Source organism: Mustela putorius, unplaced genomic scaffold (genome assembly GCF_011764305.1).
Source record: "Mustela putorius furo isolate JIRA1106 unplaced genomic scaffold, ASM1176430v1.1 tig00000580_pilon_pilon_pilon, whole genome shotgun sequence".
NCBI classification, from domain to species: domain Eukaryota; kingdom Metazoa; phylum Chordata; class Mammalia; order Carnivora; family Mustelidae; genus Mustela; species Mustela putorius.
This window is the reverse complement of record NW_025421423.1, coordinates 12,621,333-12,649,219: the sequence shown is the minus strand read 5'-3', so window position 1 is coordinate 12,649,219 and position 27,887 is coordinate 12,621,333. Positions and strand designations below refer to the sequence as shown.

Genomic DNA, 27,887 nt, shown 5'->3' with positions numbered 1-27,887 from the left:
GAACAACTTTGACTTTTTCCCTCAGGTATGAGGGAGAGCCCATTGACGGGTTGGAGGAGTGGTGGCAGGACAGTTTTCAAAGGTTTTTGGCGTGACCAGCAGGGTGATGATTGTGCCATTTACTGCACTAGGGAACACGGAGGGAGAACACCAGATTTAGTGGGTGGAAATCAAGCGGTTTGTTTTGCTCAAGTAGTATGTAAAAGGCCGGTGTCAGGATGGTTCACGAATGGGGAGACTGGGGAGCCCTCAGCTTTCGGATGGTTGTAAGACCAGGAGAGTCCAGGAGATAGACAGGATCTTGCCCCCGCAGGGTCTGTGGGCCAGAATGGGAGAGATGTCAACAGAAAGTGGTAATGTGAGATGCTGAGGAACTTATGGGTAAGTGAGTCATTCTGTTTGGTTAGAATCTATCTGTAAAACTCACTGATCTCCCTTTTAAAGGATAAGGAAGGGAACAAAGGATTATTTGACCTGGAGATCAGTTCATTCAATGACAGCAAAGTGTTAAGGCTGTTGGATAGAGTGTTAAGGTTAACGCTCAAAGTACTGCCTCCTCCTTCATGTTCTTTATCTGATTCATTACCAAGGCGCTTTAGTCTTCTCCACAAACCACCCTCACACTTGCCACTCTCTACTTTTTGATGGCTGCCATCTAAAGTTAAGACTCCTACCCTTTATTCCCCTGGTGTCTCTTACTCTGAAACATTCTGTTACCATTTAAAAATAATCATCCTAAATATTCCTGTCTTATCTGTCGAACCTTATTTTTCACTGTTCTTTGCCATCATCCTGTTCTCCTCACTAAATTGTAAAATGCATGGTGAATACTCAAGAACCGATCTAAATTGGTCCTCTCAGATGGCTGGTTAAGGGATGTGTGTGGGTGACAAATTTGAGTGGAAGTAGGAAAGTCCTAGCCCTTTGGACCTCATGTTCTACAATTCATCATCCTTTATAGCTGGAGTATTATAAGATGAGCTCCAGATCCTCCCAGAAGCCAAGACATAATTCGTATGGTTCATTTGTATAGTTAAGTATCATTGGTCTATATGACCTTCCAGAGTTTAACTGGAGGTTTCCAGGTGTCGGAGGAGCCTCGCTAGGCACTGATTCTGCATCAGGCCTGAGAAGTCTTCTGAATACAATTAAGCATTTGTGTTTCCTGGGTAGAAGAAAAGCTTCAGGAGTTCCATGTCAAACCTTTTATGTTTAAGTTTTACTTTTAAAATTCATTATAACAATTAGCCATGAGTATATTTCTTATGAACTATCTGTAAGACCTACATCTAAGTAGTGATACTTTTCTTTCCCACTAGGTTTTTGCTGAAGAGGGCTTAAAGCTTGCTTCAAGTGTACAAGTTTTCTCAAAACAGGTATTATGCTAGTCTACCTGCTTACTTAGTCTTGGTGGTGATGTCATGAATACCTACTTGCGGGCTATATTATTAAGTTATAAGGGTATTTGAGGTTTAAAAGATGGTGTTTGAGTTGTAACTTCTAAATTATATTTCAGCTGAAAGACGATGACAAGCTTATGCTTCTCCTGGAAATAAACAAGCTAATTCCTTTATGCCACCAGCTCCAAACAGTAACTAAGACACCTTTGCAAAATCAAGTGTTTCTAAAGGTAAAAGAAAGAGTGGGTTATTCAGGGAAACATTTGAGAAACTTAAACTTTCACCCTTCTCAGGTTTGCTTCTAGCCCATTTTTCTTCAGAGTCTTATTACCCACAGATAGGCAGTCTACTTCCATTTTTTCATGCCTTGATTGCAAGGATCACTTATCATCTGTAATTGTAACTGACCCCAGGGAGCAGTAGGTTCACCAAATAAATCAGCTTTTTGGATATGATTTATTCCACAACATTGAGCAGCTATCCTTAAATCCTGATGTTGTCACCTGTCTAACTAGGGCACAGATTCCTTAGAGTAGGGGCTCCCATTGTCTTAGGGAATTTAGCTTGTCCCCACAAAGCAGAGTGCCAGAAGTTGCAGAGTAGGGGGTTTGCTACCACTATTTGGAGTGTTTTAAGAAATGCCTAAACAGCTCAAAATAGAACAGGCTGATTTTCCATCCCTTCTTCCTGGGGTTCTGTGAAGTGGGTAGGAGACCTGGGCTGCAGGCCCTGTACTTGTGTTCAGGGGCCTCAAGTCAGCTCATGTGCCCTAATCCATATGCCTTCTGAGATCCATTTAACTTTCTACAATGAAGAAATCTTATCAGCTTAAAATAAAATCAAAGATACAGTCTTTTGAAGTACACATTGTAGAATTTGATTTGCTTGCTTTCTGTCATTATAGGTTGATAAGTGTATTACAAAGACAAGATCCATGATGGCTATTTTGGTCCAACTTCTCTCACTCTGCTATAAACTGCTAAAGAAGGTAAGATAGTTTTTCTGTCTGAAAATCACATTTTAAAAACTAGTTTCCAGAAAAATGCAAAAGAAATAGTTACTATTTAATATTATAATTCTTATTTTGAAAGTAAAGTAGAAACTAATTGTCTTAACTCTTTCCAGCTTCAGATGGAAAATAACAGCTGGGTCTCAGTTACAAATAAGGACTCCATGGATGGTAAAACTTGAGAAGCTTCTGGGGTCAGATCTCTTGAACAGCATGCGGCAAAGCTGGTATTTTTAGAAAGCAAATGATCCTTTATATTTTAAAAAATTCAACAGTTTTATAAGGAAAACAATTATGAAATATCTTGCTTTATTTTCTGATCATGAAACTGATGTGATGCTTTTTGACAACTAATAAATGCCTTGATAGATGCTATATTCCTAATTGCAGTGTGAATTTTCAGTGGGACATTACCATTAATGATGTTTTTGAAAAACCAAATATCCTGTCTTAATGACAGTTTAATCCAAAGAAGCTATTTTGAATATGTGCTCACCTTTGGCATAAATACCTTAATTTCCTCTTTTCTCCTCTTATTTAAGCTTATCATCTAGACTGATTTTCAGCAGAAAATATATAGTTGTCTGGGTGAACACAGGGCTTTCCTTAAATCTGTGGGCTCTTCTTCAGTTCCTCTGTCCACCACTGTGACTGGCCTCTTTGCTGTCCTGTCACAGATCCCCCGTGCTAGAAGCACACGTTTGTTCTCTAACAAGCATTTCAGAGCACACGTTTTCTGTTGTGCTGCAAGTATCTCAGCAGGGTGGTGGAGCTCACTCCAGGTGGCGTTCCTCCAGGAACTCACTGGGAGATGGCTTTCACTTCTTCTTCTGTAGCTGGCTGGCCTTGATTGTTAGCTGGAATCCTAAGCCCAACCTTCTCTATAGTGACTGATAGAATGGAAGATAGGAGACAACAATGGAACTAAGATGTTTAAAATAATGCTGAATAATTGTGCATTTTGTATATGTGCCTTGGGAATGTTTGTTATAAAACAAACATTTCTCATCTTTTTAATTTTAGGGTTTAAAGGTTTTCTTGGGTGTTTTTTGTTTGTTTGTTTGTTTTGTTTTGGGCTGGGGGTTTTATTGAAGAATCTGGTTTGTATGTTTTGCCCTTAAATAGTGTAACTTTGTTTTGAGCTCTTGCTAGTGCTTGTATCCCCAAACTGTGAAATTCGTTTTAAAATCTGATAGAACATGTCAGTTGCCAAATGGCAGCAGTTACAGAAGGTTGTCTGAGGATTGGTATGATTTGCTATCAAATCAATATTCACAAGATCCTGAAGAACCACAGTACTACCAATTAACTAGTCAATATTTTATTGAAGGAAACTTGAACCTACTGTAAGCCTTCATGAGAAAATGGGATACACTTGGCCTAATGACTTTTACAAAATACTTCTTTTATAAAAATTACCAGGCATGGGCGCCTGGGTGGCTCAGTTGGTTAAGTGTGTGCCTTTGGCTCAGGTCATGATCCCAGTGTCCTGGGATCACGCCCCACATCAGGCTCTCTGCTTGGTGGTGAGTCTGTTTCTCCCTCTGCCTCTGTGATCTCTCTTGCTTTCGGTCTTTGTAAATAAAGTCTTTAAAAAAAAAAAAAAATTATCGTCTGACTTTTATTCCTGGAAACCAAAATATTCTTTAAAATCACACAGTAGGAATATGGGAGAATGTGGTATTTCTATTTCTTTTAGTATCTTTAACATCTTGGTTTTCTGAGGTCTTCAGGAATCGTTACGCTACACAAAATGGGGATGTGCTGGTTTGTGCTTGTTTCCAGCTCACAGCTCATCAGTGTAGGTGTCTGTGGAGCTACTGCCTGTATTATGTCTTGTGGGTGTATTTAAGGGACTGTCACACTGGCATTCAAGTTACAAGAAGTTTTTTTGAGTCACAAATAACTTTTGGATTTTATTTACAAAATACTTTTAAATACCTGAAATGAGAATATTCTCTTATTTAAGTGGGGAAGGGAAGGAATGCCTTATGACTTCAACAGCATAAGAGGATAGAGAACCAAAGGAATGTACAGGTAAAGTTATTTCTTCTGTATTAAATTACATCTTCTGCTTTATTTACACAGATATTTAAATGTACACGTGTTGCAGCCTTTACGGAAAAAAATAACAATTTAAAAAAGCCCTTTTATTTGAAATTCAGTGTAAATGAGTAGACAATCTTATAAATCAGTTCCGTTTTCAGTTTAGATGACATGAAAGTTTTTGTTCCATTCAAAGGCATCTATATCTTTGGATGATGGCGATTTGTCCTTAACTTCTGGGCTGGCTGCCCCATAGCAAGAGTGTTGAGGCTGAGCGGCTACACTGTATATGCTGTAATTAGCAGCCTTACACCCCATCAGAATACTTCCATGCTGGGAAAGCCCTTTGTAGTTTTCAAAGCCTTTTCCGGTTTCCCTGATTTAAGAAGCCACAGTGTTACCCTGGACTTCATTTCAGAGAGAAAGGCCATCTGAACCGCACAAGGAGCGGGCAAGTATCCTCTGCCTCTCCCCTGCGACTTAAGGGGACAAGAGCTGGGGCAGCAGAAGTGGCACTGGCCTTTTTGGTAGCATCACTCGGAAGCAGACTGGGTAAAAAAAGACCTGATTTTTTTTTTTTTTTAACTTCAAACTAAGGGATAATTGAGGCAAAAAACGATAACCGTGCCGTAACATTCAAACCGAAGCACGTCAAAATGTAATATTTACCAATGGATTACAGGATGATGGGTAAATTATTTTTACTTTGCTACTTAAAACTTTTCTGTCTTGTCCAAATTTCCTCAAAGTGCTTTGTTTTTAATCAAAAACATCCTTTGCTTGCCAGTTTTAGAAAAGCAAAAGAACAGAGTGGGTATGTGGGCAGGGAGGATCTGGGGGGCGAGTACAAAATGGGAACCAAGTCTTGTTATGCAAGACGAAGAGGGGAAACTAGGTGAAGCGGGACCATCCGGGCTCTCTGCGGATGGCGGGCGTGACGCCCGCGTCCCTTGTGCTGGTTCTTCTCTAGCGCAGGGATCGCGGAGGCAGGGCGGGGGAAGCGGGCCGTGGTACTCGTTCCGCGCGGCAGTCCTCATGATGTGGCTGTCGGGGCATTCGTGCGCTTCACCAGAACCTCTTCATACTGTTTCTGTGTCAGTAACCCTTCCGTTATGCTTTTACTTTCTTCAAATTTGGGCAACACAACCGCAATGTAGCCTTCGGTGGATGGCTGGGGAGGAAGTAGAATATTTAGTACTGTCAAAAGTGTCAAGTCAGATAAAGAGTACGTGCATGGGGTCATACTCTCTTCTGCCTCCTTTACCTTCTCTTGAAGAATAGATGGCTTATGGAGAATGTTTTCATTCACTTCCATCAACCGTCCTCTAACACAGCTATTAAAAAAAAAAGTTGTTAAGAAAAATACTACCTCTTTCTTTCTCCTAAATTGTGATTAAGAAGTAACTCACCTAGAAACGGTGTATTCTTCTCCATCAGAGCAGTAAATCTTACACAGAGGTGCAAGCTCTGTTAGAAACTGTGCCCCCTAATAATGAAAGGGAAGAAGTAATTAAGTGATGCATATATTCACTTTCCTTTGAGAGGCAGGCCTTGGTGTGGTAAGAGAACACCAGTTCCTGGAACTGGTGTTTTCAATAAAAATGACTTAAGTACAGAAAAACCACTTATTCAAACATTTACGTTAAGTGCCTACTATGGGCCAGGTGCCATCAAAGGCTCAGGGGGGAAGAGCAGACTAAGATGTATAACAGGTAGTTTAATTAAAGATTAAGAATATATTTTATCAACGTTAAATGAGAAAGCTACATATGGCCAGATATAAAGATTTCAGAAATGTAGGAAAATCTATTAATAAGCAGTAATAGGAGATTCAACATGACAGTATGAAAGAATAGTATACAAATTTACTTTCATTACGATTCATAATATTTTTATATTAGAACTTACTAGATAAAGGAACTTCTTTATCAGGTTCAATCACTAACACTTTTTGAAGCAGTGGTATTTTTCTAATTAAAAAGAAGGCACTTTGAGGACAATTAGGAAAATACAGGAAGTTTTAAATAGCAAACAAGAATGGTTTACCCATTATCCTTATAATCCAGAAGCAAATACTACATTTTAACACTCCTCTGTTTGAACGCTATGGCATGACTGTTTCATGTACTCCCTTATGTCCATGTACTTGGTGAGGTTCTGACAAATACCACGGGAAACCGATTCATGCATGTCTGTTGCTCACTTTTTTCCCCGGAAATTTTCCTATAGTTAACATGGGTATTTGAGGTCACGATGCTATTCTCTATGAACTCTTTACCACTCAAAATATTATTTTTTCCTCTCTTTTATAAAAAAGATTTTATTTATTCATTTTTATTTATTCATTTGAGAGAGAACTTGTGAGTGGGGTGGGGGTGGGAAGAGTAGCAGAAGGCGAGGAAGGAGAAGGACAAGCAGACTCCAAGCTCTTCGCAGAGCCAGACATGGGGCCTGATCCCAAGACCGTGAGATCATGACCTGAGCGAAACCAAGAGTCAGATGCTCAACCGACTGAGCCACCCAGGCGTCCTCTGTACTCAAAACATTACACAGCATACAAATGCTACCACAGTAGCTTAAGTCGTCTGCATATGGGTACTTCATTTCAAAATAGTTCAGTGTAACTCCTCACTTTTGGGAGGAGGGGCTGGGGATTTGTCCCAAAGGGTGTATGTATCACTGGGTTTACGTTAAAAGAGCAGAAGTGTTTTGACCCTTTTTTTTTGGGAGAATAAATGATTGGCAGTGCTGAGAATCAAAAGCTATCTGTAGTGAGTTTCATATGCAGGTTCTTCTCTATTTTTCAGTAGTAACAACAGTGATACTATTTTGGAGAAAGATTTATCACAGGAACTTCACAAACACTGTTATACTTGTAGTTTGTAGACTTTTTTTTTTAAGAGAGAGAAGCTGGGTTTGTGGGGAGGAATGGAAGGGTGTGGGTAGGACAAAAAGAGAGAGAGAGAGAGAGAGAGGATCTCAAGCAGGCTCCATGCTCAGCACTAGTCCATTGCAGGGCTTGGTCTCACAACCCTGAGATTATGACCTGAGCCAAAAGCAAGACTGGGATGGATGCTCAACCTACTGAGGCACCCAGGTACTCCTAGAGACTTTACCTTTTAAGAAAGGCTCATGCTGGGGTGCCTGGGTGGCTCAGTGTGTTAAGCCTCTGCCTTCGGCTCAGGTCATGATCTCAGCGTCCTGGGATCGAGCCCCACATCAGGCTCTCTGTTCAGCGGGCAGCCTGCTTCTCCCTCTCTCTCTGCCTGCCTCTCTGCTTACTTGTGATTTCTCTCTCTGTCAAATAAATAAATAAAAGAAAGGCTCATGCTTTTCTAAGTCCATGTGTTTCCTGAGCAAGGAAAAATTAATTGCAAGGTATATTATTAGGGGAATTTCAAACCTACAAAGGGGAGAATAAACAAGGGTCGCCTATATTAGTGTGGGTAATTAGCAGAAACTCTTAGTATCACGTCAGAAAATGAAGGACCTACATCATCCACTGAAACCTTATCCAGTGAGTATGTGGGGATTCTTCAGTATGTTACTGAACTGTCTTTGGTGTGATCCTCTAATAAAATGTGTCCATCCTGCTGAAGGTTGTAGAGCGTAGCAATAATATCCTGTACTATGCAGCACCATGTGGAGGTACAGGGTGTGGCTAGGTATGTATCAAATTGGAAACAATTAAAGAATGGAAAATGGTAAGGATTAAATATTGTATTTTTTTCAGATGGATTTTTTTTTCACTACCTGAGGATGTATTTTTTTTTTAATTTACATTTGAAAATACATGGTAAAGAAGAGTTGGTCACCTAAATTTTATAGAACTCAGGATACTGGTTTAATAGAAGAGACAAAGTATCTTGTTATATTGGTATCAAAGTTGTCCTTTCAAAAGCTTGCCTTCCTCTTCCTCCACCCCGGGAATGATAGGAATGGTGGTACAAAACTGAAAAGATGACAAATCCTGAACCTCTTGAAATACCTCATTTTTTGGTCTAAGAATTTCTTTAGGTTTTTCTTTTTTTTAAGATTTTATTTATTTATTTATTTGAGAGAGAGAGAGAGAGAACATGAGTAGCAGGGAGAGGGAGAAGCAGGTTCTCTGCTGAGCTTGGAACCTGAAATGGGACTCAATCCTAGCACCCCAGGATCAGGACCTGAACCGAAGGCAGATGCTTAACCTACTGAGTCACCCAGGGGCCCTCAGGGTTAAAGTATTCTTAAAATCACATCAGAGGTGCCTGAGTGGCACAGTCAGTTAAGTGTCCAACTCTTGGTTTCAGCTCAGGTTGTGATCTCAGGGTCATGATGAGATCAAGCCCCATCAGGCTCTGCGCTTAGCACGGAGTCTGCCTGAGATTTTTCTCTCTCTCCCTCTGCCCCTCCTGCTTGTGGTCTCTCTCTAAAAGAAACAGATCTTTTTAAAAAAATCAGCACATCAAACTGTCAGAGAAGTATGCTGAGCATATGTCACTGGATTGTAAGACTGACTAGATCTATCATTCCTAAGACACTGAAGGTTTAAGTAGAGAAAGACGGGAACATACCCGTTTAAATTTCCCAGAGACCTTGTTCTGAAGTCGGCTACAGTTGGTACTGATTTGATAGGAGATGCTTTTAATTGTCTTTCCACTTTGAAGAACTGGATGAGATTCTGCCAATGTGATGACACATATTCTATAAGGATCAAAAACGTGAGGCTGTGTTATTGGTACAATTCTTCCGCATACCACACAGGACTCCTACTGGTACGAGAATACATGAACTGACATTTAAATGTTTAGTTAAACTATCATTTTGCCGCATTTTCCTCTGGCTACTGCTGGAGCTTAACTGCAGAAGGGAATGCAATAATAAAAGAGAAAATGAGACTGAATATCCTTCCCAGAAAAAGGAAGAGCACTAGAAGTCTTTACGCAGAACTGAGGTAGAAGAGAGAGAAGTAAGGCATCCCTGTATGTCTGGGATACTACCTGTGCCTCTACCCTACTCCCTTCTGTGATCCCTGGCAATTCTCCGTGGTTAGGCACAGGCTGGTTACTTCTGCTAGGGGCTGACTGACGGTGTGGTTCTCTATTTGGATGTTTGGGTAATCAAGTTTGTTGCACTGAAAGACTCACTTTTGTCAGCCAAACTCCTGTAATAAATGCCATTTCAACACAATGGAAGATAGTCATTTAGTATGTATTTGTTTAATCCAAGACAATAGGAGGCTATGAAACCAGAAATTAAAAAAAAAATTTTTTAAATTCCCAATTTGCTTACCGGTTGGAGTGCTGTAGTATACAGTGGTCCTCACAGGGTTTGCCTTTGACATCTAGAATGAATGAACGAGTCTGTTGGTTGTTGGGTCAATATTTACTGCGACTGTGTGGTATTTTCTTTGGTTTGTAGAGATAATTATGGAGACTGAACACACGCTAATCATTGGTATTCTTTCATTACTTAAAAACATATACATAAAAAAATATATAAAGGCTTCCTTTTTTGTAAGGTATTTAAAGAGATCTGGCCCAGATGAAATCCGTCATTCAATATTAGATGATTATTTATTCTTTGCTCTTTCTTCATCCTCACTTTAAAAAAATGAGTAAACTCACTATTTCTATTAGAAAAAGTGCCATTCGCAATGCATTCTTTATATAATACAGCAGCATATGTTTTGTGGGTCAATTTTAGAGTGACCAACTCTTCCGGTTGACCCAGGACTGTCTTGATGTTGGCTCTGAAAGTCTCAGATTCTAGGAAATACCTCAGTTTTCAACAAACCCGGACGGCTAGTCACCCTAAATTTGGCTAAAACATTGTGTGCCAAAATATTTTAAAAGATAAGTACACCTATTACCCCTGAATGAGAGGGGGCAAGTAGGGGTTAGAGAAGGGTCCTCAACGATGCTCCCACCACTGATATTTACTGGGTACACAAAGCAGGACAACACGGTTTTCTACTTCCAAGTGACAAGTATACGATTCTATCCATACTGTTAAATTCTGCTTTCTAAATGCCTCCATTCTAACCCAGTTCTCCTCTCCGTCTCTGCCTGTAGCACAGTTTCGAGGACTGAACCCGTCAAATCCTTGCAGGCACTCAGGGCGATTGCAATCCACCTTCCTGGGGGTGGTGCCTCGTCTTAGGACTATCTTCCCGCAAGCGACCCATCCTTGAACTCGCACTGCGACGCCAGCCCCTGAGTGCACCCGGCTGTACGGCAGGCCTCCACGGCTTTGCAACTGCCATTGCCTCCGCCTAGAAGGGAACAGAGGCAGCCAATTCCTTCTGACAAGTGGAGGAAGCGCCGGGAAAACGCGCGTGACTCATGATCTGTCATCGCTGTCCCTACAGCATCAGGTCAACGCGGCCGAGCAGAAGCCGACATCATTCTCCACTTACCGGCTTTGTACCAGCGAGTGAAGTAACGATCCACGAGCGACGGCACAGTACCTTCCGCGGCCGCGGGCTCGGTGGCCATGGCGACCGCGGATGCCCCTACCCCGCCCTATGGTACCCCAGCACTTCCTCCGAGCAGGCCCGGGAGGAAGGCGTACTTCCGGCGCGCGGCCCGCGGAGTGCGCACGCGCGCTGCTCCTTGTCCCGTGGACTCCGCCACCGGAGCTTTTTAGCACTGGGTTTCGGAGTCCGACGTCATTGCGGTTATCGAATACTATAGGCTTGGCGGGAGACTGGAGGGACAGGAGCGGAGTGGCCACGCCGCTCCCCACCTTTTACTTGCCGGGGCTCTGGAGAAGGCCGGCCACGCCCCCTGCGCCTCGTGACGTCACTCCCGCGCCGCTGGGAGCGTGTTCCACCTGGTTCCCGGGATCTGAACAGTCTCGCGGACTGCCCCTCAGCCCAGCTTCGGCCACTACTCCCCGTGGTCGAGCTACAGGGTGGCCCCGTGCGTGTCCTAAAAGCTGGAGAGTCGCGAACGGAGAGAGGCGTGTGTGCAGCCTCGCGCGGGCTCTGGAAGGCCCGCTCTGCGTGGCGGGTGAGGCGAGGGTGGACGCACCGCTGTCTGCGGGTCCTCGGAGCTCGTCGCAGGTGACCGCTCGAACGACTCCCTCGGGGTGGAGGGCACGGAATCGGGCGTGTGCTCGGAATGTCCTAAGGGAACCCTTGAACGTGCAGCCTCTGCCTGCTGGAGGAGGCCCCGGAGTGGAGTGCGGCGTGACTGCTTCTGCCCTTGAACCTTAAGTTCTCTTTCTGCAGACATGCCAACTGCTCTCTGCCGGGGCTCTGCGCTGCATGCAGGGGACGACGTGTTGCTCCCCTGGCTGCACATTTACCCAGCCTCTGAATTCTTTGCCGGAGTGGCCAGTACCGCGGAACAGGCTGCTATTAGTGGATTGGATGAGAGTTCCGCGCTGCTGCTCGCGTCTACGACTTTTTTTCGTGGAGATGCCTGCTTTGCTTCTCCATCTCTATGGCCCTCTCTCGGGTGTAGGAGACCTCCATGTAGGCAGTGACTTGTCTTCAGATCCTAGCACTCACCAAGTGCTCCGTAGATGTTTCATGGGGCCTACAAACCGGGCCGTAGGATCGATGAGACGTTGCAAAGGATTGAAAATGCATATTGACAACCAGGGAACTAACCAGTAAATGAATAGTTTAATATGAAATGTGAGCAAAAAGAAGGGAAAGACCGTTTGCATCTTGGGGGGCAGGAAGAGTAGAAGAAATGCCATGTCCTCAAATAGAAACTCAAATGAATAGAGAATCGCAGTACTTCGTTTTCCAAGTGGTATTTGATGTGCTGGTGAGACACCCTTGAGATAATAATAGGAGGTTGAGAATGTCGGTTTATTGTTCACTTTGGGAAGGGTTGGGGCTAGACATGTAGATCTAATCAGTATATCTGTGAGCTGTACCTGTAGTCGTGGGCATGATAATTGGCCAAGAGCTGAGAGAACAGAGGAGCAGGGTGGAGGAGTTGCCAGAAATTTCAGAGAGGATACAGACTTGATCTGTGTTATGAAGAGATCTATGGCACAATTAAGGGCTGGGAATAGAGTAATGGAAGGTGAGAGAGTTGGGCACTGCAGAATGAAAAGAAAGGGTACTAATAATGTCCTGGGGGAGGGTGGAGGATATGAATTCCCTAGACTTGAAAAGATAAGGGAATAAGGATGTAGGTGTGAAAAGTTAGAGAAGTTCCTTTTGAACTTAGAAGGGTTGGGATGGGGGGAATGAATGATGAGCTCGCCTTTGTTAGTGATTTTGGGGGCTCTGTGACTTGAGAACTCCAGTTGTTTGCTGTTTCGGTTAGTCAGGGTCCAATCAGGAAAGTAGGGATCACACAAAATTTCAACAGAATTTTATATGAAGAATTAGTTAAGTTGCTCTTAGAGAAATAAAAGAAAGGGAGCAGTGAAGTAGTGTCAAGGGTAAACTGATGGAAGTAGCCACAGCACTTAGCTTAAGGTTTGGGATTTGAAACAAGGGAAGATGGAGTTATCATGACTTAATCTTGGAGGAGAGGCACTATTAAGTCTGGGACTCAGACTTCTGGTGTTGATGACTGTGGGAGGAGAGGCACTATTAAGTCTGGGACTCAGACTTCTGGTGTTGATGACTGTGGAATTCAGAGGAGGAGTCCCGCGTTCTGGATTTCAGTGTCTAGAGAAAGACTGCCTGGTTAGTGCTCGTATCTATTGGGGGTGAGGTTGATGAGCTTCATCCTGGGAGTACTAGGAACTGGGACCACAGACCCCTTCAAGAATGAAGGCCCATTGCTGGGATGACAGTGACACGTACAGCAAGATAACAGGAAAAAGAAAGTCCTCAGTTCCTTCTGTCTTTATCCTCCAAATTCTTACCATGGGGCCCTTGGACCTCAGGGCTCCACAGATTGTTGGTAAATGGAATCCAAGTTCACAGCAAGGGGTATGAAGACATTTTGATGATCTGATAATGGGAACAGTAATAGCATGGTTATTATTAGATGGGAAACTAGCATGAAGACAGGAGACTCTACACATTGGATCCCAGTTGCCTGTCTGTTCTCTTTTCTTGCTCTTTTGTTACTCGCTTATTCATGTCTAACCAGCAGTCAGTCTCTCATCGTGAATCTGCCCATCCTTTCAGATCTGTGTCACTGGTCATGTGTATATTTAAAGATGAAAGGTGATTTTAAATTTCTTTAAAAACCCAAGTTTTCTACATAGAATTAGGTCTAAATTAAAAACCTGCATGGTGTAATACAGTTCAGACAGTTTCCAGAAGTTCTTGAATGTGAGTGTCACCAAAGCTTACAAAACCATTGTTGGTCTTGATTTTCTTCTTTACTCCCACCATGTATCATCTTGCCTCCCTCTTAACGTACATTAGATGTAACTTATTTTATATTACACTTAAAATTATGTGCAGTGGTAGGAGAAGGCTTAACTCATTATATTCTTACACCGTCATATGTATGAAATGCAAGATGAGAGAATTCACCTTGGATGAAGGTAATAATAGGGCCATTCTGTTCTATATATTTGCCACGCCTACCGTAAGTTAGGGACTTATAATTATAAACTTTAAAGGGATCTGAGTGCAAATACCCAGCGTGTTAACATTAATTTTTTTTTTTCCTCTTAGCTAACATTGTGCATTAAAGCAAGTCTGATTTGGCCAGACCAAAGTAGGTTTCCTATTTATCATCCTTTTTCACCTTTTCTATTATACTGGCAAAAACTAGGCCAGGAAAGCAGAATTATGTGAAGTATGAAGTAGTTTTATCAAGTGATCAGGCTCTTTAGATGTTGGTCGTCATTTTGAAGTAAACTGCTATAATTTCATAGTGTCTTTATTTTCTCCCTGAGAATAATAAATACTTTTATTTCTGTCTTTAATTTCAGCATTATTTTTTATTTAATTTTCTTTTTTAAAAAGATCTTATTTATTCATTTGACAGATAGAGATCAAAAGCAGGCAGAGAGAGAGAAGGGAGCAGGCTCCCAGCTGAGCAAGCCCGATGCAGGGCTCGATCCCAGGACCCTGGGATCATGACCTGAGCCAAAGGCAGAGGCTTTAACCCACTGAGCCACCCAGGCGCCCCTCAGCATTATATTTTAAATGAACATATAAAGCCAGTTTATGAATTTATTTGGTGATATTAAAGCCATTTTATTCTAGATTTTCTTTAACTGACAGTATACATACATATATATATGTATACATATATATTATGATTTATAAATCAGGTTATAAAGATATTTTTACATGCAAAAATGAAATGTTTTCCTATTTATTGGATCTTTTCAACTTTGCTGAGAAATAACTGATGTTAAATCTTTTTGAAGAAAAAATTGTGAAGTTGAGGATCTTTCCTCTCCCATAAAGTAGGAACGTAAAGTAGATTTCAGAGCCTCAGTTTGTAGAGCATAGATGAACACCCTGAGTTGGTGAGGTTGCTAGCACGCATCCCTTTGTGGGTTCAGATTAGGTCTGTTTCTTTTTTTCCTTGGCTATTCTCACTACCACATCCCTGCCCCTGAACCATTTTGCTTCTCTGAGTGTCATCTATCACTAGTAAGCTTTTCCTTTCTCTCAGTAATCCTTCATCAAGAGGTATTTGTTCTTTTCTTTCAGGAATTGCTTCATCATGAGAAATCTAAAGTTATTTCGGACCCTGGAGTTCAGGGATATTCAGGCTCCGGGGAAACCTCAGTGCTTCTCTCTCCGAACTGAACAGAGGACGGTGCTCATTGGCTCAGACATTGGACTGATAGAAGTAGACCCTGTCACAAGAGAAGTAAGTTAGTGATGGAGAATGCTAACGCTTGCAGGACCCTCAACTTAATTTTTTCCAAACCTTCCCCTAGATAGTCTTTAGTTTAAATCTTACTGAATTCATATTCTCCTAAACGAACATTCCCTTTGCTTTATATTGGTGTCATATTAGATATTACTTAAATAGTAACCTACCCTTAACTCTGCATCTGTTTGAAATGTAAGTTGACAAGATCCTGAGTTTGTATTTTGTTTGGGTGCCCTGCTTTTTACTTTTCCATCATGTAAGTAACAGTGAATCTCAACAGGGAGAGCAAATGAAAATTGTAGAGGTTTTTTTTTTTGTTTTGTTTTCTATTCCTTTATTATTTTAAAACTTTTTAAAAATTTTATTTTTACTATGGTTTGCCATTAGCAATTACAGGTGCCTGTGCCAAAACCAAAGATTCCAGATCACCAAACTAATACAATTCTCTTTATACAATTTTACACAAAGTTCCAAAATGATACCGGTCCATCACAGTAATCCTGTGAAGAAGTGTGAATGTGTAACAACAAAGTTTTGTACTTGCTCAACATTGAGAGATTCAGAGATGTTAAGTGATAGCCAAATTTACACAGTTGGAAGATGCCTGATACATTCTTGAATTCCAGTCTCTGACCATTATGTTTAGGATTCTTTTCAGTATATACTAAAACAAAAACAAAAATGAAAAAATCAAGAAAATGTTCATAGTAGGATATTGACTGATTTAACCTTACCAAGTATTATTTATCAAAAATATTGACTTGACTTCAGAATATTGCACAAGTATATAGTTAAAGCATCACTAGGTAAATGAAATTGGTTACAATAAGTACTAAAAATTTGTTCGTTTTGTATTGACCATTGGCTTGTCTTTTTTTTTTTTTTTGTATTGAACATTGTATTGAACATTGGCTTGCCTTTAGGTTCTGTTCTTGCTTTTAGGTTCTGCTCTTCTTTTGAATTTATTTTTATTTTTTATTTTTTATAAACATATAATATATTTTTATCCCCAGGGGTACACGTCTGTGAATCGCTAGGTTTACACACTTCACAGCACTCACCATAGCACATACCCTCCCCAGTGTCCATAATCCCACCCCCCTCTCCCAAACCCCCTCCCCCCAGCAACCCTCAGTTTGTTTTGTGAGATTAAGAGTCACTTATGGTTTGTCTCCCTCCCAATCCCATCTTGTTTCATTCATTCTTCTCCTACCCTCTTAACCCCCCATGTTGCATCTCCACTTTCTCATATCAGGAAGATCATATGATAGTTGCCTTTCTCCGATTGATGAAAATTGTAGAAATTTTTAAAATTGTGTTTCACCCTCCATCCTGTGCCAACTAAATCAGAATCTTCACTGCTGGATTCTGAGTGTATAGTGTATGTACATATGTGTGTGTATATACCTACATTTACATGTATGCATATATATGTACATGTGTGTATATATCTATAGACATACTTAAAAAATCTTTGAGTTGATGCTGAGATCTTCCTTTAATTATATATTTTGCTACTAATGTATTTTAGGTGATTACATCCTTAATTCTTTTATCCCATACTACAGAAATTTTAGAAAACCGTAGTTTTTTGGTTTTTTTTAAAAGATTTTTAAAATTTATTTGATAGAGATCACAAGTAGTCAGAGAGGCAGGCAGAGAGAGAGGAGGAAGCAGGCTCCCCGCTGAGCAGAGAGCCCGATTTGGGGCTCGATCCCAGGACCCTGAGACCATGACCTGAGCCGAAGGCAGAGACTTTAACCCACTGAGCCACCCAGGTGCCCCAGAAAACTATAGTTTTTAACTTCATGTTTTTTTTTGTTTTTTTAATTTTTTATTTTTTATAAACATATATTTTTATCCCCAGGGGTACAGGTCTGTGAATCACCAGGTTTACACACTTCACAGCACTCACCAAAGCACATACCCTCCCCAGTGTCCATAATCCCACCCCCTTCTTCCAACCCCTCTCTCCCCAGCAACCCTCAGTTTGTTTTGTGAGATTAAGAGTCACTTATGTTTTGTCTCCCTCCCAATTCCATCTTCATGTTTTATTGGGCTTTTTTTTTTTTTTTTTTGAGACCATGCTTCTTGCTTTTGTTTAGTGCTTACTTAGCAAAAAGGTCTGATTAGCTATTTTTTTTTTTTTTTATTAAAGATAGTAGTGTTGCGCTATTTCTGAAATGAAAGTTTGGATTTTAATCTAGAAAAAAATTGAAAGCTTTTATATTAGGAAGGAAGCATTAATTTTTTTTGAAAATGTTCTTGCAAATAGACTGGCCTAATTTACTTATGTATTCGTTTTGGTGAAAGGTGAAAAATGAAATTTCTTTAGTGGCTGAAGGCTTTCTTCCAGACGATGGAAGTGGCTGCATTGTTGGTGTTCAGGACTTGCTGGATCAGGAGTCTGTGTGCGTGGCCACAGCCTCCGGAGATGTCATACTCTGCAATCTCAGCACGTGCCAGGTAAGTGGAGCAGTCCAGTGAGGAGGAACTCTTGCGCATCCTCACACAAGTTGTGTGTTTTCTGTAGAAGCTTAAAAAAACTGGAGCTAATGCTTAAGTATTACATTTAAGCATTTTGCAAATTAGAGCCTTTCCGTGATGTATTTCTTTACAAAAAGTTGTTGGCATGGCTTTGGCTATATTTCAAAAACTCTCTTTTGTCTGCTGATGCAGCTGGAATGTGTTGGGAGTGTGGCCAGTGGTATCTCTGTCATGAGTTGGAGTCCTGACCAAGAGCTGGTGCTTCTTGCTACAGGTAGGCTTGTCACTGTCTCTCACTGTGACTTTTATAAAACATGACTCCTAATATCTTAGAGGCTTATGTTTTGCAGGGTTTATTAAAAAAAACTTGGAACAGTGATACCAGCATTGTAATCTAGAGAGAATGTGTTCTTTTTGACTTAAGTTTCACCTCTTAATACATTGTTTTAAGAAGTTATTTCATATTACTTTTTCAGTTTTTGGAAATGGGAAACAAAGCTGTAGAAGTTGGAGAATCTACAAGCTCCACAGTTGTAGCTAAAAATGTTAACAATATTTAACCTGCCCAAGAGGAAGAGTCGCTATAAACCTATTCTAAAGACTGCTTTTACAGCTCTTTTAGGAGCTCTCATGAGCTCTTAAAAATTACTGTTTTTCCTTTAAGGCTTTTCATTCCAGATGAGTTTCTGTAAGCTGGGACCCCTCTGATGAGGTGTGTGTTGGAAGAGATACCTTGGTGAAGTGTTGAAGTTAATAGAGGAAGCCTAGGTAGACTTTTATTTTAGCTCTCCATACAAAAATGTCTGAGAATAAGCACCAACTAACTTAGCTGGTCAAAGATTTTTTTTTTCTTTTTTCTTTCTTTTTTTTTTTTTTTAAGATTTTATTTATTTATTTGACAGACAGAGACCACAAGTAGGCAGAGGGGCAGGCAGAGAGAGGAACGTAAGCAGGCTCCCTGCTAAGCAGAGAGCCCAATGCGGGGCTCGATCCCAGGACCCTGGGATCATGACTGGAGCCGAAGGCAGAGGTTTTAACCCACTGAACCATCCAGGTGCCCCTTTTTTTTCTTTTTTCAAGTGAGAGTCAAAATATTTAGAACGAATTATATCTTCCCTATTCTGACTCTAAACTCCTCCACTCCAGTTCTATAACTTCCAGTGTTGTAGTTACTTACAAAATGCCGAATTTGTTACATGAAAACAAAATCATTCTTGTTTGTGCCTATCCAAGGTCAACAGACCCTAATTATGATGACAAAAGACTTTGAACCAATCATGGAACAGCAGATCCACCAGGATGATTTTGGTGAAAGTGAGTATAACTTTGTTCGAAACATTTTGTGATCTGAAGTTCCTCTCAGGTTTGATCATTTTCTTGTACATTTTTTTATTTAAAATATTTTTTTAATTTATTATTTTATTTGACAGAGATTACAAGTAGGCAGAGAAGCAGGCAGAGAGAGAGAGGAGGAAGCAGGCTCCCTGCTGAGCAGAGAGCCCGATGCAGGGCTCCATCCCAGGACCCTGGGATCATGACCTGGGCCGAAGGCAGAGGCTTAACCTACTGAGCCACCCAGCCGCCCCCATTTTCTTGTACATTAATAGCCACATCGTAAATCCCCAAAATTATGAAACATGAGGCCTTGTGTGTTAAATGTCTGAGAAGCCCATTCCTTTAGCCTGTTCCAGACTGTAAGAGGCTGGTGCCTCTCTGAGTCTGAGAGTTCACTTTGCCAGTGACCTGGGGAACAGAAATCTGCTTCATGGTGCCTGCATAGTTGTTGCCCAGTGCTCAGGACAGGCTTAGGCTGGGACTTCAATGAAAGGAACTGTGCTAGCTAAAATAAAGAGAGCATTTCTGGGGTACAGTTTTGGGGCAAAAACAAGAGAAGTTGGATAGAAGGCTGATTTTTAGTTCTTGCTGATTAGACCTGACTCTACATTTTCTTGGGAACCAGCAGATTGTTATCTTGCTTATATGTAGCTGGGGTGATTTGGGCCTTGAATCTGTGGTACTATTTTTTTTTTTTTAAAGATTTTATTTATTTATTTGACAGAGAGAGATCACAAGTAGATGGAGAGGCAGGTAGAGAGAGAGGGAAGCAAGCTCCCTGCTGAGCAGAGAGCCCGAAGCGGGACTCGATCCCAGGACCCTGAGATCATGACCTGAGCCGAAGGCAGCGGCTTAACCCACTGAGCCACCCAGGCGCCCCGAATCTGTGGTACTATTGAAAGGGGAGAAGGGGGCAGGGGTTTATCGTATGTAAGAAGCCCTGACCAACATGAGGACACCGGATAGATGGCGGGATGAGGGGAGAAGTGATTTTACTTTTGTTGATTCCTGACCTCATGCCTTCTTGTTCTGCCAACTCTGAGAAATCATTTACAAAATTGTTACTCATTTATTCATTCAAAAACAGTTTACTCAGAAATGATTTTTGAGTAGGTGCTATGAACACAGCAGTGTGTTTGGTGCTGTGGATAATTCAGGTCTTCCTTTGAGGAGTCCCATAATAGCGTGATGTGTAGGTATTAGGGTAGCATGAGGGGAGGGAGGGAGCAGTGGGGAGGGAAGACCTCCCAGACCAGGCTGGAGTGAACTGAGTCTTGGCCGGGCCGAAGTCGTTTTGGGTTGGTGAGAGTTGAGGGTGGAGAGGAATGGTCTAAGCAATGGGTTAGTCCATTTCAAGGCACATATGCTTCCTCAGTGAGTCACGGCTTGTTGAGGCAGCTGGGAGTACTTCTGTATTGCTGCTGGCAGGACATGAGTGTGGCTTGAAGTAAACAGGATAGATTTTGATTAAGTTTGGTAGGGAATTTGGATATACAGATGATCAACCATTAAAGGTTTTGATGGTGCAAGATTGGTTGATTAGTGGAGAGGGCAGAGGCTGGAGGAAGGGTGATCAGATAGGAGAGGTACAGGAATCCAGATAAGTTGGGTGTGGGGCTAAAAGGAGGAGTGAATTCAGGAAAGATTTTGTTCTCAGAAAGGGGCATACATTTTTGGAATTATCTGAGAAATGTCTTTGCACTATGTATGCATGGTTCCCCTGCCATTCTAGCCAGTTTGAGAAATAGCAGTTTAAAAAGTGAAATAAATGGGCTTGGGTGTGTAAGGTGAGGAAGAAAGAGTTAGTGGGACTCTAGTCAGAAGTCAGGTGATGGGAATAAAGATGGCAGCAACTAAGAGGGAATGTAGGGAAGTGCTGGGCTCTAAGCGAGAGGTGGTGAGTTCTGTTCTGGGTTTTGTTTAAGGGCCCAATGGGATCACCATGTGGAGTACGAAGATACAAGGAGCTGGAGCTCAGGATAGGCCAGACCCATGGATTGGGAGTCAGTGGCAGGGAGGGAACCTCCCAGTCTTGGGAGGAGGTGAAATTGGTAGGAGCAGGTATGGTACTGGAAGAGTCCAGGATCCCTGGTGGAATTCCTGGGCATCTGTTTTGATGATAGAAGTAACCAGCATATCTTTGGATGGGGAAGTGCACTGGGCCTGGCTAATCCCACTAACTTTTTCAGAAGAAGCCTAATAGAGGAGTGTAAGTCAAGGGAGAAGGTATCCAAGTTAGAGTCTTAGGTCTTAGATATATATATGTCAGTACAAAAAAAATCAGTCTGTGGAGTTGTGAGTAGGTATTTTTCCTCTAACCTAGGGGTCGACAAACTTGTTCTGGGAAGGGTTGGATAGGAGTTATTTTCAGCTTCGCAGGCCACTTAGCCTCTCTTGAGGTTACTCACCTCTACTATTGTAGTGTGAAAGCAATTGTAGACAACACATAAAGGAATGAGCACCTCTGTGTTCCAATAAAACTTTGTTGTTTTTCTTTAGATGCAGTTTTATTTATTTGATAGAGCATGCGCACGAGCAGGGGGAGTGGCAGAGGGAGAGGGAGAAGCAGACTCCTCGCTGAGCAGGGAGCCCCGTGTGGGGCTCGATCTCAAGACCCCAGTATCGTGACCTAAGCCAAAAGCAGATGCTTAACCAACTGAGCTGCCCACATGTCCCCATTAAAACTTTATTTGTAAATGTAGACATAGGCTGTAGTTTGCTGATCCCTGCTATAACCCCATCGCATACTGTCTACTCCCATTGGGACAGTCGTCTTGCTTCATTCCTTGGTCCTTTACATCTCTTTGGAAGAGAGATCTCTGGAAGGTTTCAGAAGCACAAGGGTGTGCACTGGGGTAGGTATTGCTGCTCATAGACAGTTGCAAGGTACACTTTGAGGTATTATAGTACTCACATGTGCCCATGCAAAGCAGACAGGAAATGTCATGCTGACCCATAATATATAGAAACTATAAAAATAGCCCTGCTTCATCAGAAGCAGTGACAGGAGGGAAGTATTGGGTTTTGGATCTGGCTGATGCTTTTAGAGACATCTTGGTAGTACTGTTGCCAGTAGATGCCTGATCCTCCTCCAGGAGCAGGGGGCTGCATTATTTTAGCATCTCTGATTTCATATTTTATGCGAGAGAAAGACTACGATTTAAAGAGAACCTCAGGCTAGACGGCAAATAACCTGTGTTCTAATTTTGGCCACTTCCACAGTCTGTGTCTGTGTGAGGAGTGAACTCTGTAATCTAAAGTTCCTTCCACCACCGATAGGGAGATGGGATACATTTAGTTGATTGAATGCTTATAATCAGAATTTTATTCCCAACTCTCGTCTTGAGTTTAATGTTCTTATCTATGGACGTGTCTTGTAATTCTTCATTTTCATTCTTTTTACTTGCATAGTAAAAAATATGTTGCCCATATTTGTTGACTGTTATCAAGGGAATTCAGAATATATAAGATGGCAGTAAAGTGCTTTCCCAAATAAGACCATTTCAAATTCTTCAAAAATCATTGCTGTGTATAATATGGAATATTGGTTTTTCAAATATTGAGTGCTGGTCAATGTATTGAGAGGTCCGAGAGGACTCAAATAATTTCCAATGCCTAACTTAATAAAGAATAGCAGTGAAACTGCTTTTTTTCATTTAACTTATTGGTTGTCTTGCCTGTTCTCTGTCCATTGTTCCGTAGGCAAGTTTATCACTGTTGGATGGGGCAGGAAGGAGACGCAGTTCCACGGATCGGAAGGCCGGCAAGCGGCCTTTCAGGTGCAAATGGTAAGATTGGTTCTATGGATACAGAGCCTTGACTGGAACAAATAGAGAAGTTTTGCTATCTACCAGAAACTCTGGGTGTCCTCTTATAGGCTGATAATGGACAGAGCTCTTGTGCTTTAGTAAAACTGAAACTGTTTTGAGCCCTCAGGGAAAGAGTCATTCTAGAAAGACCTTTTTTCTTGCCAAGTTGCTTTGTAATTTCTTCTCTGTATAGAGATTAATTATAACCAATTCTCAGTTTAAAAAATATATCATCACAGATAGAAATGAAACATTTTGTGTATCTTTTCCTCTTACTCTTTCTTTCCTTTCCAGAAAGAGCTGCTGCCTTTCATTCGCTGTTGATCATTTACATGGGTGTTTTCACACTTTTTTCCTACATATATATATTAGATACTTTGTATGACTTTTTTTCCCTTTGGATGAAATTCTTTGTTTTCCTTTTTTATGAATACCTTTTGAAGGTAGAACTATAGGAGTTAGTGATAATGGGTTAAATGTGGGGTGAGAGAGAAAAATTGAGAATGATCACAAGATTTGGGCTGAGCAAATGGAAGCATATCATTTATGTTACATGTAGACGTTTCCATGAGCTCCGTGGGGCAGGTGGATCAGTAATACACTGCCTGTCATTTACATTGTCCATCCATAATGAGTTCTCATCTGTCATCTCTTAACCCTTCGCTAGAGGAGTTTGTGTTCTCCGCCGTAGGGCAATGTCATTGAGATTAGGTCTTATTCGATGGCCTGTGTACTCCCTCCTGTGTAGAGTGTGGCACTGGTACCATTCTGCTGCACCCTGTTACTGGAATGGGGAGTCTCTCTCTTCACGGCCTTTAGGATTGAGATGCAGGATTGAGACCATTCTTCTTTCCATACTGTGGAACATAGAGTTCTTCTGTGTTTTCGCCCATTGCTACTGGTTTTACTGCCTCAGGTTTTCCCTGCCTGCCTTCCTCTCATCTTCTTAACTCGTCTCTGTACTATTGTGAAGCTTACACAGTCATCAAAGAACCAGAAGTCTACCCTCTTAGATTTAGATAAATGAAACATTTTATTTCCTTATCCTAGATACCTGGCAGATTCCTGAGCTCATTTTATTTAATATCCAGATGTGCAGCTCTTTTCCTATGTTGCTGTGCTTGGAGGCCACTTTTTTTTTTTTTTATGCCTAAAGACAGATTTTGTTTTGTTCTCTTTTCTTGATGATTTCTGGGCCTAAGAGACCTTCTAGAAGGCTTCTTGAGGATTCTGTGAAGTTGGTTTTCTAGATAGCTGAAACCTCATGTAAAAGATGTAACTTTAATAGCCTGGGGCTTGTTTGATTCTGGGCCATTTAAGTCCTCCAGTAACATTTGTGCTCCTTCACCTCTTTAGTACGAGTCGGCTTTGCCCTGGGATGACCATAGACCACAAGTGACGTGGCGTGGTGACGGCCAGTTTTTTGCTGTGAGTGTTGTTTGCCCAGAGACAGGTATGGAAATAAATTGCAGTTAAAGAAAAAAAAAATTAATGAAGTTCAAGGAGGATTTTTCCTTTCACTTTCTTTTTTTTTTCCTTAAAGATTTTATTTATTTATTTGACAGAGATTATAAGTAGGCAGGTGTTGGGGTGGTGAAGCAGGCTCCCCGCTGAGCAGGGAGCCCCACGGGAGCTTGATCCCAGGACCTTGGGAGCGCGACCCAAGCCAAAGGCAGAGGCCCCAACCCACTGAGACACCCAGGCGCCCCTCTTCCTTTTGCTTTCTAAAATTATACATACAAGGTGCTGCTTTAGATATTAAATGCATTTAGAGCTAAGAACTAGAAGAATTCTTTGAAGTCATCTGGTCCAGCCTCCTACCTGTTGGGTATAAATTCTTAACCAGATTAATCTACTTGGTGGTTTTCATTAATGAGATGTTTGAATAGTTCTGACTTGACAACATTCTAAGTTTGTTTATTTTGACCCTGCCTGCTGCCCAGGAGCTCGGAAGGTCAGAGTTTGGAACCGAGAATTTGCTTTGCAGTCGACCAGTGAGCCTGTGGCAGGACTGGGACCAGCTCTGGCTTGGAAGTGAGTTGGAGAAGAAACTTTGTTAACTTCTTCCTCTGAGAGGATCTTGGAACTACTGGTAGGGATAGTGGTACCTGTTGAGTACAGGTGTTAAAGTAACTCAGAAGGATATTAACTTCTCATTTGTCCATAAGCCCATATCTTTTTCGTTTTCATTTTTCTTCATTTTGAATTCAATTTGAGTAATGGATTCAGAGCTTCTTCACAGATGTCATTCCAAGGCCCGCACATTTGACAACTTATAGGGCAGGCCTGTATGAAGCCACTGTGTATCGCAGAGAGTGGTGCTTAGAAGGGAAGTCATAGTCTACAAAGCTCTATGGGGCAGTGGAGCTCTGGTGAAAACTGGGAAAAGGGGTCTCTTCTCTGCACAGCCCACAAGCTCTTTCACTGGAGGGTTCTGCTTGCCAAGGAAAATGCAGGCTGGATTCAGGCTCAGTTTACCTCCTGTCCGGTCTCTGCAGCTGCCCTGAGTAAAGTCCGAAGAAATGTTTCCTTTTCAGTAGCATCTGTTACATGCCAAACCCCTAGGTCTCTGGGTTTTAGATGTCATGTTTCCTACCAGTGTTTGAATGACGATTGAATGATGGAGCAAAGAGAGGGATTTAAATTAAAACTGTAGAGACAAATATGAACAAGATGAGGTGATTGGGATATTTTAAGTCGATTGAGAATTCTTATGAAGCACCTGAGCCTGGAATGGTTGCTGAAGTCATAGGCTTGAAGGAGAGCTACATTATGTTTTTATAAGACATTATATTTGGAGTAGTTTTAGAAATTTATTGTTTTCCTTTTTAGAAGTCACACTGGTGCAGTCTAAATTTGTAAGTCTTTGTGGGTAAATGGAACCTTTGTGCAGATTCGGAAGAGGCATCTCTCCTCTGGGCAGGCTGAAGTGCTTGGCAAGAGACGTGCAGTTTAAACCTTCCTTGGGTCGAAATTTTTTGTTGGAAAAATCATTTCTCTGACTTTCCTCTTGCTCTTAGCCCACGGGCTGTGCTTTCAGATGTCCTAACGCTCGGGGTTTGCTTTAAGGCCCTCAGGTAGTTTGATTGCATCTACCCAAGAGAAACCCAATCAGCAGGATATTGTGTTCTTTGAGAAAAATGGCCTTCTTCATGGACATTTTACGCTTCCTTTCCTCAAAGATGAGGTTAAGGTAAGTGCCTGAGTTGTTTCAAATTGAGAGGACTTCCCACAGCTATAGAGGCTTTTATCTGAATGGATGTGTAAAGAGAAGCTCCAGAGTAGACAGCGATAAAAATAGTGGTTTCTTATAATTGAATCTTTTTTGAAAGAGAGTTTTTTTTTTAAGGACCTTTGACAAAGAAGAAATGGCATTCTTTTGTACCCTAGGTAAAACACAGATAGAAATAGAAAATCTCATATTTGAACAAAAGCATGGTGCTTCCAGTGGTAGGTACTTTTCATTAATAACATTTAAACCTTAAATGACTTGTGTCCCATTAGGGTCACAGAAACACCAAGTGGTGAGCTTTAATTATATGAACATAAATATCTAAAATTATGTTGCAAGTAAATTAAAAATTGAAGTTAAAGTTGAGAGAAGAATTTAATGAACGCCCATGTCCTTTGTACTCACTTTCAAAAGATGCCAACGTTTTGTAGCATTTTCACGCAGTCACTGCTTTCTAACCTAAACGCACACGTTTTTACTTCCTGGGGTTTTAATTTTAGAAATTGTATCTTTAATATTCATTTCTAGCAGGTAGGTCCATTATCACACCTTACAGTATTAGTAATAATTCCTTACTATTAATTCCTAGTTCATGTTCAGATTTCTAAAAATGTCTAAAAATGCCAACTTGCTGTCTAAAAATGTCAACTTGCATTTGGCTAAGTCTTAAATTTTTAAGAATATTGCATTTTTTTAACATCTCCTACACATAATGACATATTACCTAGATTTGCTTTATTAAATTCATAATTTATAGTCTGGCATCAGCTCAAGTAGTAGGATTATTTGGCTTGTGAGAGCAGGGAATTCAGCTCTGATAAGGATTTTGAAATATATACATAGTTAAAAGCCAGCGACACGTCTTTTTTTTTCCTACTAGGTAAATGGCCTGCTCTGGAATGCAGATTCCACTGTGCTTGCAGTTTGGCTGGAAGACCTTCAAAGGGAAGAAAAGTGCACGCTACAAACCTATGGTGAGACAGCGCTAGTATCTGAGCCTTGCACTGCATAAAATGTGGTTGAAAGTAGTAGGCTGTGGAGTTGCTTTTCTCCCTTGCCCTTTGTTCTGTAGTAGAATCAGAGGTAACTGAGGGGATAGATAGGTGGAAATGAGGGAGTCGTTTAGTTTTGATTGTTTATCGATCTTAGTCACGTATCAGTCAGGGTTCTCTAGACAAATAGACTCAGGGCAGGCTGGCAGGTTGGAAATTCAGTGAAGAGTTGATGTTGCCGTCTTGAGTCTTAAGTCTGTAAGGACTGACCTATGGTCTGGAGCTCAGGCAGGTTCTGTGATACAGTCTTGAGGAATTCCTTTTCTGGGAAACCTCAGTTTTTGCTCTTAAGACCATAAACTTTCTATGAGACCCACGTTCTGAGGGATACTCTTTTGTGTTTAAAGTTGATTGTGAAAGGTAATCACATCTACCAAATAACCTTCCAGCACTATCTTGACTAGTGTTTGTTTAAATAGCTGGGCATCATAGCCTAGCCAAGTCGACAAATGAAACCAACTGTCACAAGCCATCAGTGCTTCCTCTGCATGGATGGTGTTGCTGCAGGAAGGTGAAGTGCTGGAAAAGCTGTAGCAGTGAAAGAGAAATGGCATTAGCTACAAGAAAGAACCGTCTCTCTACCTTTTTATTGTAGATCAGATTGTAGATAAGTATTTTTCAGTGTCTGTGTAGTATATGAAAGTATCAGAAAGTAAGGATGAGAAGAAACAAGTTTCTCCATAATTCTATTGCTCAGTAATGAGCACTATTAAAATTTTCTTGTCTTCCAGATTTTATGTGTATGAAACAATATAGCTCTGATCTCAGT

General features: G+C 41.3%; 3 protein-coding genes across 6 annotated transcripts in view; 2 read left to right on the top strand and 1 right to left on the bottom strand.

Annotated features, from left to right (window-relative positions):
- CTNNAL1 (catenin alpha like 1) overlaps positions 1-2,784 on the top strand; it is a 62,947-nt gene extending 60,163 nt beyond the window's left edge. For both annotated transcript variants that reach the window (XM_045081667.1, XM_045081666.1), the window contains exons 16-19: positions 1,320-1,376; positions 1,517-1,630; positions 2,305-2,388; positions 2,526-2,784. In XM_045081667.1, coding sequence (XP_044937602.1) covers positions 1,320-1,376; positions 1,517-1,630; positions 2,305-2,388; positions 2,526-2,591 — 321 coding nt within the window. In that variant the 3' untranslated portion in view covers positions 2,592-2,784. The remainder of the gene's footprint in view (positions 1-1,319; positions 1,377-1,516; positions 1,631-2,304; positions 2,389-2,525) is intronic.
- Positions 2,785-3,714: 930 nt separating this feature from the next.
- Positions 3,715-11,002, bottom strand: ABITRAM (actin binding transcription modulator). Its single transcript, XM_004747764.3, has 6 exons — positions 10,853-11,002; positions 9,727-9,778; positions 9,009-9,138; positions 5,865-5,941; positions 5,720-5,789; positions 3,715-5,626 (listed from the first exon to the last, which is right to left on the bottom strand). Exons 1-6 carry the CDS (start codon positions 10,929-10,931, stop codon positions 5,489-5,491), a joined length of 546 nt encoding a protein of 181 aa, XP_004747821.1. The 5' UTR covers positions 10,932-11,002; the 3' UTR covers positions 3,715-5,488.
- A 184-nt stretch (positions 11,003-11,186) lies between these two features.
- ELP1 (elongator acetyltransferase complex subunit 1) overlaps positions 11,187-27,887 on the top strand; it is a 59,875-nt gene continuing 43,174 nt past the window's right edge. Inside the window, exons 1-10 of one of the 3 annotated variants that reach the window (XM_004747763.3) lie at positions 11,187-11,500; positions 15,035-15,197; positions 17,517-17,669; positions 17,883-17,964; positions 18,924-19,004; positions 22,728-22,813; positions 24,191-24,287; positions 24,778-24,868; positions 25,904-26,027; positions 26,947-27,040. In XM_004747763.3, the coding sequence (XP_004747820.1) occupies positions 15,048-15,197; positions 17,517-17,669; positions 17,883-17,964; positions 18,924-19,004; positions 22,728-22,813; positions 24,191-24,287; positions 24,778-24,868; positions 25,904-26,027; positions 26,947-27,040 (958 nt within the window). In that variant the 5' untranslated portion in view covers positions 11,187-11,500; positions 15,035-15,047. Of the gene's footprint in view, positions 11,501-14,062; positions 14,085-15,034; positions 15,198-17,516; positions 17,670-17,882; positions 17,965-18,923; positions 19,005-22,727; positions 22,814-24,190; positions 24,288-24,777; positions 24,869-25,903; positions 26,028-26,946; positions 27,041-27,887 lie in introns of those variants that run through there. The other 2 variants (XM_045081665.1, XM_045081664.1) reach the window with 2 other exon arrangements.